At 34.9% G+C, this 13,260-nt stretch overlaps 1 protein-coding gene across 1 annotated transcript in view; it reads right to left on the reverse strand.

The window, feature by feature from the left end:
• Positions 1–283: 283 nt before the first annotated feature.
• The window catches only part of LOC145724541 (uncharacterized), a 38,194-nt gene continuing 25,217 nt past the window's right edge, over positions 284–13,260 (reverse strand). Inside the window, exons 3-6 of the mRNA XM_081972884.1 lie at positions 11,971–12,044; positions 5,443–5,544; positions 5,143–5,391; positions 284–1,764 (exon numbers count right to left, since the gene is read on the reverse strand). Of these exons, the coding sequence (XP_081829010.1) occupies positions 1,660–1,764; positions 5,143–5,391; positions 5,443–5,544; positions 11,971–12,044 (530 nt within the window). The 3' untranslated portion in view covers positions 284–1,659. The remainder of the gene's footprint in view (positions 1,765–5,142; positions 5,392–5,442; positions 5,545–11,970; positions 12,045–13,260) is intronic.

The raw sequence follows: 13,260 nt of genomic DNA on the forward strand, positions 1-13,260 counted from the left end.
GTATTAATAATGTAACAAAATATAATTTGTTCCAAACTCTGTCATAGGTTTGTCCTCCAAGAGCACGCTGGCTGTCAATGCTTTCAAACTGTCTTTTGTGTAGTGTCAAAAATTATCATGTGACTATTTTGGTTGTTTGTAAATGACAGCAATCATCTGTCAAATGACGTCAAGAAACAACACTTTAGGTGTCTCTCTGAACAGGACCAAAATTGTTGCTTGAAATGGATTTCTCATTTTAATTATTTTAAGAGATACAACTACTACTACAACTAAAATGCAATTTTCGAGCATAGAATATATTAATTTCATATTTACAATAATTTAAATTCAGTATTGAGCACAAAGTGAACGTACTTAGTTTTGACCACGAGATAGTTATACTATATCACTGTACAATAATAATTTAAGTTTGATTTCAATCCAGCTGCAGAATCACCAGCCGAAAAAAAATAATTTAAGAACTATAAACTACAAATTTAACGATAATAACCAGCATAGACAAGAATAACTAAATAAGTTGTTGTAAAGTTATTGTGCCCTTTTTACAATAAAATAATTATTATAACAACAACAATAATGAATAAAGAGACTCAAATTTTATCACATAAGAAAGACGTGCGCTGTTTACAGCTATATTAGAACTTACGCAGCTAATGTGCTTTTAAAACACTTTTAGTTACAAAAATAAATCGTATGGCATAAACTAACAGGAATGATTATGACTAGTTACGAAACATAAATTAAGGGAACAAATTGAAATTTACCGGCCCATTCGGTACGAGGCTAATTACAAAACATGTGCCGCGATAAATATCGTACAAATTAATGTTCACATTTGCTAATCTTGTAATTAACGTAACAGAAATAAAACCTGTGAGTAATAACGTGATTTACCAACTATTACTTATACAGGTGTGGTAAATCCAAAACCGACCATAGGAAAACCGTGTAACGGACAGAGAAACGTAGGTAATTGCATGCGCGGGAGAAAGACAGAAAACGAAAAAAATATCAAGTAGGCCATATTTTCAGCGCGCTGTTGCCCAACGCCAATACCGGTACGGACGGTATTGGTGATACTTGGCGTTTGGCAACAGCGCGCTGAAAATATGGCCTACTTGATATTTTTTTCGTTTTCTGTCTTTCTCCCGCGCATGCAATTACCTACGTTTCTCTGTCCGTTACACGGTTTTCCTATGGTCGGTTTTGGATTTACCACACCTGTAGAAAAGTGCCTTTGTTATCCTGCCAAGTAGAGAAAATTTGACACTAGTGCGTTATTTCAATTCATAAAAATAAGCAAAGCAGCTGTAATGAATTCAATTTGTGTTGCTTTATTTTTAGAAATGCGTGCACTTGTTGAAAGTGGAGAAAATATTAATAAAAAATAGTTACAGTAGTTTGTGATTCTTCTGTGCAGACACACATAATTTGCAATGTTGGCAAAATAAACGCTTTAACCAACATTTTTTGAATAATTTTCAGCAAGACAACTTAAACATTTTCCTATAAAAAAACTGTATATCATACACCTGACAGTTATGTAAACCTGCTTTCTATAGTCATCGAGTTTTAAATTTTCTTGGCACCTTTCAAATAAACTTAAGACCAAAGACTAGTTTAGACCAAATTGCTCGTCCGCTCCCTGCTCGTTCGCTATTGGATGGAACACGATGAGGTGTGATCCACGTTCAGCAGTTGGCCGTAGTCATTTCCCGCGGTCGGAAAATCAATTTCCTCTTCAAAGTCGAAGTAGTGACACTGAAAAATACAGGTGCATTAGCTTCTCGAACGTCGATTTCAGGCAATTTGGTGACTCGAGCAAAATTGAACGAGAGAGCGTCCCGGTTAATTGGGTTTGTTAACTCGGTTCATTTTTGTTAAGCGGTCGGCATATCTGAAGGGATTACGCCGAAAGCTTTTAAGCGAATTTAAACCGCAAATCCGAAATGGAACGCCATTTTTAAATCCGTCAATTGTAATCTAGTCGTTGTCGAACATAACCCATTCTCTTCGTTAATCAAATGCAAATTCGGCCTATATTTTGAACTGTTTGGAACGGCGGAGGATTAATGGAGTTTCTATTTTTCACTGTCAGACCCGTTCTAGATGACTGTATCATAATGAGGAAGTAGTAGTAGTCTAGTTTTACTAATATTTAAGTTTCTCATTTGCTTGCTCAAATCTTACCATTTTACTTTAAGTTAATTTGTAGTTTAATTCAGATTCAAATTTGATTTAATGAATTTTCAAACATTTTCTTGAAACTGATTATAACTTCTGTAACAACAATCTTTTGATAATTTGATTTTCTATTAAATCTCCGATTCAAACGTTCCACTTTCCTATTAATTCACGAAGAGCTACAATCCCATCAAGCGGGGAGAGGCAAAGACACTCGGATTGTAATTTGTAATCCTCCACCGGCAAATATTTTCGTTTAATTAATCTGAAAATTAACGGGGCCACGGTTACCCTGGCCCTTTCGAGAGTAATTTCTTTCCATTTAATGGAAATTTTTTACTGGAAAATTATTGCGGCCGTTATATTTCATTAGGCGCCCTTATTTCTGTGAGTTTTTTTTCAAGTAGGTAATGAATTTTGATTGAAAGTATACCTACAAGTTTTGTTCTTAATTAATGTTGGTTTTACTCTAAAGAAGGCTTTAGAATTGTAAAGTTTTGTAAATTCATTTAATTAGTATCTCAGTGTAAATTATTAGATTTAGAGGAAACGGCACTAAGGGGCCAGTGACCAGTAAACTTGACATAAGACAATATGCTCCATTCAGAGTTTATCAACATTTTCTGGTAATTTAGGAGAAGCCCCCTTAACTTTTGTATTATCAGTTTTTTTTATCTGCAAAAATAAAGCTGCCACAAGCTATTTAAATGTTTTTTTACATTATAGTATTGATCACTTGGTGAATTATGTTATGGAACAAACGTGAAGCGTCGTCTTATTTTTCATTTGGCAACACAGGGCATTAATGACGTTTACCGGTCACGTGGGCCGCTTTGTCCTTTCAAACTGTGTTTTTGGCAGTTCAAACTTTGACACCGCTTTTCTCCCTGACTGTACAAAATTTTGTAGTATGTTTTTATGTTATTGAATAGGAAATTTAATGAGGATCCCAAAAATGTACTTAAAACAGTCATTTTTTCACTCCAAGTGGATTTTACAGGCGATTTGGTCCCTGACTATCCTTTCAAACTGTGTTTTGGCAGTTCAAACTTTGACATCGCTTTTCTCCCTGACTGTACCGAATTTTGTTGTATTTTTTTATGTTATTGAATAGGAAATTTAATGAGGATTCCAAAAATGTACTTAAGTCATTTTCTCACTCCAAGTGGGTTTTACTGACTGTACTGAATTTTGTAGTATTTTTTTTATGTTATTGAATAGGAAATTTAATGAGGATCTCAAAAATGTACTTAAAACAGTAATTTTCTCACTCGAAGTGGGTTTTACAAGCGATTTTGTCCCTGACTATCCTTTCAAACTGTGTTTTGGCAGTTCAAACTTTGACATCGCTTTTCTCCCTGACTGTACCGAATTTTGTTGTATTTTTTTATGTTATTGAATAGGAAATTTAATGAGGATTCCAAAAATGTACTTAAAACAGTCATTTTCTCACTCCAAGTGGGTTTTACAGGCGATTTGGTCCCTGACTATCCAAAAACTGTGTTTGCCAGTTTCAAACTGTGTTTTGGCAGTTCAAACTTTGACACCGCTTTTCTCCCTGACTGTACTGAATTTTGTAGTATTTTTTTTATGTTATTAAATAGGAAATTTATTGAGGATTCCAAAAATGTACTTAAAACAGTCATTTTCTCACTTCAAGTGGGTTTTACAGGCGATTTGGTCCCTGACTATCCTTTCAAACTGTGTTTTGGCAGTTCAAACTTTGACATCGCTTTTCTCCCTGACTGTACCAAATTTTGTTGTATTTCTTTTATGTTATTGAATAGGAAATTTAATGAGGATTCCAAAAATGTACTTAAAACAGTCATTTTCTCACTTCAAGTGGGTTTTACAGGCGATTTGGTCCCTGACTATCCTTTCAAACTGTGTTTTGGCAGTTCAAACTTTGACATCGCTTTTCTCCCTGACTGTACCAAATTGTGTTGTATTTTTTTTTATGATATTGAATAGGAAATTTAATGAGGATTCCAAAAATGTACTTAAAACAGTCATTTTCTCACTCCAAGTGGGTTTTACAGGCGTTTTTGTCTCTGACTATCCTTTCAAACTGTGTTTTTGGCAGTTCAAACTTTGACACCGCTTTTCTCTCTGACTGTACCAAATTTTGTAGTATTTTTTTATGTTATTAAATAGAAAATTTAATGAGGATTCCAAAAATGTACTTAAAACCGTCATTTTCTCATTCTAAGTGGGTTTTACAAGCGATTTTGTCCGTGACTGTTTATTCAAACGGTGTTACTAGCAGTTCAAACTTTGACACCCATTTTTCCCCTGACTGTATTAAATTTTGTAGAGTTGTTTTATGTTATCAGATAGGAAGTTTAATGAGGATTTCAAAAATTTGCTTAAAACAGTCATTTTCTTACTCCAAGTGGGTTTTACAAGCGATTTCGTCCCTGACTTTTCTTTCAAATTGGGTCTCTGGCATTTTATATTTTGACACCCCTTTTCTCCCTGACTTTACTTGATTTTGTAGTGATTTTTTATGTCATTAGATGGAAAATTTAATGAGAATTGGAAAAATGTGCTTAAAAATATGATTCGGTCACTCCAAGTGGGTTTTACAGGCAATTTAGTCCCTTAAACCGTGTTCAAAATTTAGATCACAATTTTACTAACTTAACAAACCAGTTTTTTCTAAATTACTCGAAAACTGTGACTGTTAAAAAAAATTGCAGGAGACCAAAAATATTGGCAACATTGCGCCTATGGGATTGAGCAATCCTTTACTGTTTACCGTCCTTGCTATGGAGCAAGCAGTGTAAATATGACGTCACGATGAGATAATTAATTTGGCAAAAACTATAATTTTGTTCGTTAATTTTGACGTCACATTTGTTCTTCTCGCTCCATGGACCGTAAAAACAGAGGCGGCTATTAGTGTCCTATAAAATAGACAAACCAATTAAAACCTGACTAATTAACTGAACTCACCTGACATTCTATACACCTACAATCATCAGTCTGTGAACACGTAAGTCCTAAAATGGCGGCCGCCTCCTCGTACAAATCCAAATTGGCTGGTTTTTCCGCGTCCGTCATGGCGGACGTAGACGGGACGTCTGTCATATTATGACAGCTGGCCGATGACGGGACTGAGCCGTTTTTGTCCGAACTCTTGTTGCTGCTGCTCTCGTGCCGTAAGTTTGATTGTCCGTTTGGGTTTTGTATTGTTGTCAGAAACTGTAAAGGGACCTTGTAAGTTTAGTACGGTAAAGTTAAGCACAAACTTACTTCTAAATTTGGATTAATTTTCTGCTTTAACTTTGTATTGGGCTTGTATTTCAACATTTCCCTGCCGGCCGGCGAAACGAATAGGTTCTCTAAATTGCTTTCCTGCGAACAAAAATAGAGCATTAATTAAGCGTGGGAGAAAGTTGATCATTTTGGTTTGACCGAACTCAGAGGGTCTGTTTCGTGAAAGTCCCTGAATGGGCAAAAACTTTTACAGCAAAAAAACAAAAATATCAAGACTGTCCGTTTCAAAAGGCTCCCCTTTTTAAAAGGTCCAATCAATCTACTATATCTTTTGACAAATCACTGACATCGGAAAGCAAAAAGAAAAACACGCATAAAAGACAATCCTCTTTGAGCTCTTACCGAAGGTAATTTTTAGACGTTTGAGTGCCAAATAATGGAGGAAACTTTTATCCGTCAGTTTCAGTTTTCGTTTTACTGCTTGTTCTGCACGAAATCGTTTCTATTCCCAAGTGCGAGGTGTAAATTTACAGAGGAGAGAACAACCAGTTGTGTCAACCTAATAAAATTAGTTTTGGAGATCGAAACTTTTACTCCTACTCGATTTGTCGGGAACTCGAAATGTACCTGAGACGTTTTTTCATTTTTCCAAGTGCGGTGCACACTTTATTTGCCACTGACGCGCCTTCAATGCAGTCGTTAATTTGATTTGGCGGAAAGTCGCCTCGAAAAGTTTGCCCTTTGATGTCACTACTCTTTTCTAGATAATCTTTTTCTCTTGTCCTTTACGATCATGTCCTTTCGAGCTTTATCGTGACAAAGCCCGAGATGCTTTTAAAGTAAATAGGAACAACAGACTGTGTATGCTACAATTTTGCGGATAAACAAGGATTTTCAATTAAATTGTTTTTTTTTTACATTTTTGACCACGTTGTCATATCGACGTTTAATCAAATTTGCGACAAACCATAAAAGGGCGTAACGTTAGGAAAAGTTACCGCTTTGGTGTTCCAAAATAATCCTCTCAATATAAAGTGTGAAATCAATTATCTCGTGTACATCAAGATTGATGGCAACTATGACAGCTGGTATATACAGTTTTTGACATACAGGTGTGGTAAATCCAAAAGCCACCATAGGAAAACCGTGTAACGGATAGAGAAACGTAGGTAATTACATGCGCGGGAGAAAGACAGAAAACGAAAAAAATATCAAGTAGGCTATATTTTTAGCGCGCTGTTGCCAAACGCCGTAAGTAAGTTTGTCGAGGGTATTGAATACTTACGGCGTTTGGCAACAGCGCGCTAAAATATGGCCTACTTGATATTTTTTTTGTTTTCTGTCTTTCTCCCGCGCATGCAATTACTTACGTTTCTCTGTCCGTTACACGGTTTTCTTATGGTCGCTTTTGGATTAACCACACCTGTATGTTAGTGATTTCGAGCTTTTAGTTAAAGTTGCCATGTTTACAATCAAGATTGACAAAGTAAATAACTGAAATTGAAGCATAAGAAATTAGGATAAACAATAAAGATAATGAAATAAAAGTTACACCATATATTTCCCAAAAACAATCTAACATCTCTGCTTGATCTATTACAAACAGTGGGCTAGACAGAGATGGCAAAAAACTTCGTAAATGACATGATGATGTGTTTGACAGTTGGCCACATAACTACCTCGATTTGACTGACCAAGTAGACTGACACATGTCATTTTGGTGCTGGTTCTCTATTTTCAGCACTCGTTTCTTATGGACAGAATTAAAATTTCCATACCAGTAAAGTGCAAAGATGTATTACATTCTTCGGTCTTTTCGCAATATAATTTATTAGCAACACTATGACGCATTTGCTCTCGTATACGACCCAATAACCGCACACTATGAAAATTGATGTTAGATGATTAGAGTGCAAGGCGTACAAAGGTTTTCCTCGTGTAGGTCGTATTGTTCATAAGCGCCAACAGCACTCTGTGCCCGTTATTAAACAATTAATTACTTAGCAGGTTTGCTTAACTCACTGTTGCGATATAATGAAAGTGTACAGGGTGATCCAGGGACGTGTTCAGTAATCCGAGAAGCATAGAACTGTCAATGCCAGTATTTGCGTAAATCATAACACTATTAACAGTTTGTGATTGGTTACATTTTTTAGTTTAACATTAAAAGTTATCTGGAACGTTGTCACATGTTCGCTTTTCTATTTTCTGTTGTCACCAGTGTTGCCAAGTTAAAATATTTAACGGCGGTAGAATAATCAGTCAAAAAACGGTCTTAATAGTTGTCAAAAAATTTAGTCATTGATTCTTGCTATAAAATCCGTACTTCAAAAATACAGATTTTTCATTATTTCATTAATAATTGCTTTTTAAGCTTTGACATTATTGACAGATATCACGTGGTTTTAAAAGAAAATTTAGCTAGGCAGTCACGTGACCATTGTCAAAAATCATAAAGCTCAAAAACACTCTTTATATCGAATACTGCAAGAAAACGTTTCTAAACTCTAATTTTTGCAACTTTAGTGCATGGTTTGACAGTTTTGACGTTAGTGACAATAGTCACGTGATTGTAGAACACTATTTAGCTTAAGGGTCACGTGACAATTGTCAAAATAACTGTCATAATTCTCTGAAACGCGTTTTACATCAAATACTGCAAGAAAACGCTTATAAATCCTGATTTTTGCAATTTTTGAGCATGGTTTGACAGTTTTGACGTTAGTGGCAGCTGTCACGTAATTTCAGAAGACTATTTAGCTAGACAGTCACGTGACAATTGTCAAAATTACTATCATAATTCTCAGAAACGTGTTTTATATCAAATACTGCAAGAAAACGTTTATAAATCCTGATTTTTGAAAATTTTGAGCATGGTTTGACAGTTTTGACGTTAGCGACAGTTGTCACGTGATTGTAAAACACTATTTAGCTAGACGGTCACGTGACAATTGTCAAAATAGTCAAAATAACTGTCATAATTCTCAGACACGCGTTTTATATCAAATATTGCAAGAAAACGTTTATAAATCCTGATTTTTGCAAATTTTGAACATGGTTTCACAGTTTTGACGTTAGTGACAGTTGTCACGTGATTGTAGAACACTATTTAGCTAGACGGTCACGTGACAATTGTCAAAATAACTATCATAATTCTCAGACATGCGTTTTATATCAAATACTGCAAGAAAACGTTTATAAATCCTGATTTTTACAACTTTTGAGCACAGTTTGACAGTTTTGACGTTAGTGGCAGCTGTCACGTAATTTCAGAAGACTATTTAGCTAGACTATAAAGTGACAATTGTCAAAATAATTGTCATAAATCTTAGAAACAGGTTTTATATCAAATACTACAAGAAAACGTTTTTAAATTCTGATTTTTGCAACTTTAGAGCATGGTTTGACAGTTTTGACGTCATTGACAGTTGTCACGTGATTTCAGAATACGATTTAACTAGACTATAAAGTGATAATTGTCAAAATAGCTATTAAATCTCAGAAAATCGTCTTGGTTTGAAAATTGTGTTAAAATGTAACTCTTGCAAATTCTAGTAAAATTTTGACAATTCTGACAATAGTGGCAGACATCACGTGGTTTTAGAAAGAATTTGGAGTAAGAAAATAACTGTTTTAAGCGCATTTTTAGAGTCCTTATTAAATTTCCTATTCAATAAACTGAAAAAGTAGGTATATAAAAAGTTTCACAACCAACATGATGGCAATAACGTAATTAAACAAGGTAGATTATATACAAAAACAGGAGAACGGTAGAAGAACTACAAAAACGGTAGATATACCGTTTTAATGGTAGACCTGGCAACATGGTCACCCTGTATATCTCTGACACTGAACAGTTTTTGATCAACGCATAGTAAGTCAGCTGAACCGAATGACGTAATAATGTCTCATTTGAAATAGAGCAATTTTTGGCGTTTGAACACACAGACAACTTAAATAACTCTTTATCTGGTGACACCGGAGTAACACTGGAGTAGATAAATGAATGTAAATACGTGATGGTTTTGATTCCGTCAACAGTGTCAAACTTTCACTGTCATAGGATTGCCCAAAGGATTTTGTTCTTTGGTGATATATTGTCCGGGGGATGTCTTCTGGGGGAAAAATGTTTACCATCTGAATAACTGGGGATTTGAACTATTTCCTTTTGGGACAGTTGCACTTTATAAAGAACGCACTATACCTTCAAAATCTGTGGAAGGTAATATACTAAAGTTTTGGTTATAAGTTTAGTATGCACAACAGTGTTCTAGGCCGGTTTTGTCAATTATTAGCGTTTTTTTTTTCAGAAAAAGTTTTTAACCAAAGAAAGCAGAATTTTTCGGTTACATTTTGACGTTGGAACGAATGTTCTAGCTGTCACAGAAACCAAGTTAAGCGCTGTCAAATTGTGACATTTTTTAAAAGCTAATACATGGGTTATTTGTGATTTAAAAAAAAACAGGTAAAAAAAGCCAAAATTACGTGATTGTAAAAACAAACTGAATAGTTGTCATACAGACCAAATTAAGAGCTCTCAAATTATGACATCTTCACTAAAACTGGTTTACTTGCACTGCTCTATTTCCGATTAAATATCTCGGTTATTTGTAATTTTTTAAAGAAAATTGTATTCAGATAAAAGAAAGCCAAAACAACAAGCAACATATTGACGTGTGAACGAAACTTCTAACTCTCACAGGGACCAAGTTATGAGCTGTCAAATTATGACATCTTCATAAAAACACGTTCACTTGCACTGTTAACTTTTGACGACCAAAATGTCTAGAGTCGAATCAAAGCTTGACAATTACATCGCGATAAACTGAAAGGGTCATTTCGAAGTCGACAAGAACGCCTAATAAATTTATCACACTGAATAGATTAGGACAAACCCGAAAATAGATGGCGTCAGCAATAAAATAGATGAATTGAAATGGTTTTAGATGAATTAATCGCCATTATGCAAAACCCGGTTCGCTTTTAGGACGATAGCGAAGGGCTTTGAGGCAACTTTTCAGCCCGAAACGTTTCGCAAATTTACAAAGGTTTATCTGTACAAAGTCCTGTTCATTGTTAACGTTTGTTGGATTACCGGGCCCTCAAAACGACCAAAATAAAATAGGAAATGTATATTGTCGGTTATACTCAGGCTTTTAGCGCGATTACTAATGGAGGAACAGTCTAAAATTTCTCAAAAACTAGTATAGTAATTAAAAATCGAAATTAAGATAATAATTAATTTTATGTTATTAAATTTGTTTTGGTGGTTAATTACGGATTTAAATTAAATTAATGAAACACACTCGCTTTGTTTCATTTCGGGATACAATTCGATATTCCCGCTGGGAAATAATGTTTATGGATGTACATCGTTTAAGGAAAACTAGACGCGTAACCTATTTATCGCTCTTCCATGCAAAAACTTGTAAAAAGTTTTATCTCGCCTTAGTTGAACCTTTAAACTTGGGCGTAAACTTATCCGGATTAGTTTGTTAAAAAGGATCCGGAACTTTTTTCTCTTTTATTACTAGTCCGGACTCGAAAATGCTTATTTTTCAGTTCCACAAAACTGAAAATAAGATATAAATCATTGTTTTATAGCTCCTTATATACTTAATCCAGAAACAAGTAGTTATGGTTGTTAGTGAAACAGGAATATCATTTTTCTTTTTGAATTTGTCTTGGGAGAGTGTTTTCGACGTCACAATGGCGTAATTTGAATGCGGCTTATATAGAGCCCACAGAGCAAATTTGACATCTGACAAATATTTTGCCCCACTGTCAAGTTACGTCAAAGAGATGTCAAATTCTCTATGCATGCTTCAATCAGTTTGTTATACAGGTGTGGTAAATCCAAAACCGACCATAGGAAAACCGCGTAACGGACAGAGAAACGTACATTATTGCATGCGCGGGACTAAGACGGAAAACGAAAAAAATATCAAGTAGGCCATATTTTTAGCGCGCTGTTGCCAAACGCCAAGTATCACTCAAATACCGTCGACAAAATAACTTGACGTTGGGCAACAGCGCGCTGAAAATATGGCCTACTTGATATTTTTTTCGTTTTCTGTCTTAGTCCCGCGCATGCAATAATGTACGTTTCTCTGTCCGTTACGCGGTTTTCCTATGGTCGGTTTTGGATTTACCACACCTGTATATATATTCAATGGTTTTATCAAAATTAAACTTTAGTCAAGCTAATATAATTCTTTAAGTAAATTATAAGCCTTAAATTACAATGTTTTACACGTGCACAGTAATTATGCAAGAAACTTTCTGTGTGATTCAATTTTATTCTCGCTCGAGGACGAGGGAAAAGTTTAAATCAACGGCAGGTACGCTGAAACGTAATAACGCAAACAATAAAGGAAAAACTAAATAGCGAATATTATTTCGTTTTCCGCGGAAAGCAACCGTTTCTTGTTAACCGCGCTTCCATTAAGTTCCTAATCAACTTAAAGTGCGAACATCAGTCGAGAAAACTGTTCGGATTCCCTGGCGACACGGGAAAATGGACCAAAACACAATTTCTTAGAACAAAAAAAACAATTCACTTACCTCGTTTTTCGCATGGGTCTCCAGAAAGTAAATATCCTGATGGGGCGAACAGTTGATTATCCGGCCTTTCATTGCTGAAACAAATTGAAACGATGGCTTAACTGTTCTGTCGTGATACGCAATAAAAGATAAAAAAGAAAACAACGAAAATGGGGGGTAAATAGAATTCAACTCGACGGAAAATGCGATGTTTAGAAAGAAATTACTTCCACTTTTTCATCTTTTTTAATATACTTCTTATTAGTATTGCATGCCACGTTGAGCGGATAGAAAAAGCAAATTTTATGAAATTTACTGGATTAATAATAGTAATAATAATTATACCTATATAACTTAATCACTCAGGAAACCTATGTGGTATGAGAGAAACAGGCAATAAAAAATCAGTTGAAATTCTGGTTTAAAATTTGAACAGCCCGTAATTCGGTTATTTTTTGGGACTTCAAGGAAGTTGAATCGCTTAAATTAGCCGTCTTGAGCTCCTCTTTCCAGTAGTGTTGAGCAAAAAATTCTCTCTCAAAAAATGTGTACAGAGTGACCGAAAACATTCAATCACCATAATTTTCATGCACACCCTGTATACTGGAACCTAAAACGGTCCTGTAACCTTACGGTGCTAAGTTAAGGAGTTGATTAGGAACATTTTTGGTCTCCTGCAATTTTTTTTTTAACATTCACAGTTTTCGAGTAATTCAGGAAAATCTGGTTTGGTAAGTTAGTAAAATTGTGATCTAAATTTTGAACACGGTTTAAAGGACTAAATTGCCTGTAAAACCCATTTGGAGTGACCGAATCATGTTTTTAAGCACATTTTTCTAATTCTCATTAAATTTTCTGTCTAATGACATAAAAAATCACTACAAAATCAAGTAAAGTCAGGGAGAAAAGTGGTGTCAAAATATAAAATGCCAGAGACACAATTTGAAAGAAAAGTCAGTGACAAAACCGCCTGTAAACTTCACTTGGAGTAAGAAAATGACTGTTTTAAGTACATTTTTGGAATCCTTATTAAATTTCTTATTCAATAACATTAAAAATTACTACAAAATTTGGTACAGTCAGGGAGAAAAGCGGTGTCAAAGTTTGAACTGTCAAAAACACAGTCTGAAAGGATAGTCAGGGACAAAATCGTCGGTAAAACCCACTTGGAGTAAGAAAATGACTGTTTTAAGCAAATTTTTGAAATCCTCATTAAATTTCCTATCTGATAATATAAAACAATACTACAAAATTTAATACAGTCGGGGAAAAAATGGGTATCAAAACTTGAACGGCTAGTAACCCCGTTTG

Source organism: Ips typographus, linkage group LG2 (assembly GCF_016097725.1).
Source record: "Ips typographus isolate SLU linkage group LG2, UJ_Ityp_2.0, whole genome shotgun sequence".
Classification (NCBI taxonomy): domain Eukaryota; kingdom Metazoa; phylum Arthropoda; class Insecta; order Coleoptera; family Curculionidae; genus Ips; species Ips typographus.